This window comes from Asparagus officinalis, chromosome 1 (genome assembly GCF_001876935.1).
Source record: "Asparagus officinalis chromosome 1, Aspof.V1, whole genome shotgun sequence".
NCBI classification, from domain to species: domain Eukaryota; kingdom Viridiplantae; phylum Streptophyta; class Magnoliopsida; order Asparagales; family Asparagaceae; genus Asparagus; species Asparagus officinalis.
This window is the reverse complement of record NC_033794.1, coordinates 116,986,104-116,986,983: the sequence shown is the minus strand read 5'-3', so window position 1 is coordinate 116,986,983 and position 880 is coordinate 116,986,104. Positions and strand designations below refer to the sequence as shown.

At 39.1% G+C, this 880-nt stretch overlaps 1 protein-coding gene across 1 annotated transcript in view; it reads left to right on the top strand.

Moving 5' to 3' along the window:
• The window catches only part of LOC109829150 (transcription factor MYB62-like), a 1,742-nt gene extending 1,071 nt beyond the window's left edge, over positions 1-671 (top strand). Inside the window, 1 exon segment of the mRNA XM_020396283.1 lies at positions 1-671. Within this exon segment, the coding sequence (XP_020251872.1) occupies positions 1-402 (402 nt within the window). The 3' untranslated portion in view covers positions 403-671.

Sequence of the window (880 nt, the reverse complement as noted above, 5' to 3'; positions counted from 1 at the left end):
TGGATGCCAAGATTGCTTGAAAAAATGGCAAATAACAGCAATCTTGATCATCCAAATACTGATGCACGAGCTATCCTTAGCCAACCTCAACAATTCAATCCTTCTCAAGAATACTTTGATCCAATTAGTACTAATTGTAACTATGAGGCTCAAGTTGCACAAAATGCACCGTGCGCATTTAGCACGACTAGTGCAAGTGTTCCCTTAGACCCTAGTATGCATGGTTTGGACAATGGGTACAATTTGGATGGCTTGGATCTTGTATCAGCTTCCATGTCTATGATCGATTATTCTTCACCATCCGATGGCATCGAAGAAGGGAACAATTGGATGGATGGATTGTGGAGCATGGATGAGTTGTGGCATGGTAGAAGGCTAAATGAATGGAGCAGCATCTTGTAGGAGTTCGATCTTGAGAGGGATTGGAGAAGAGAAGTTTGGTGTGAGTTGTTAGGAGTTTGTTGAGTTTGCCTTTGTGTTTGTGTGCTGTAAATTTTGTTTGGGAGGCAAGTCCAATTCTTTTGTAGTCTAAGTGAGTTACATTCTGTATTTGGACTAGGCTTTAAGAGGAGTCATGTCATGAGTTGATGGATCTATAGTGTACATAATTAAGAGGGGGGTCCTTTTGTAAGGAATTTACCTTTAGTGTTAATCACTCATTCTTGAGCATAGATTGAAGTTTAATAGTGCTTATCACTCTTCCTTCACATGTAACCTTTAGCTAGTTAAGATGCTTTTCATATTGGAGTTCACGCTATAAGCAAAAGTTGTGATGGCCCTCTCTTGATAGTCCTCTCTTAATCAACTGCTTTATACAAAAGATATAAATAGTTATTTGCTTTCTTTTGGTACCAAAAGTATGTGTATCCAGCCCAAAGTA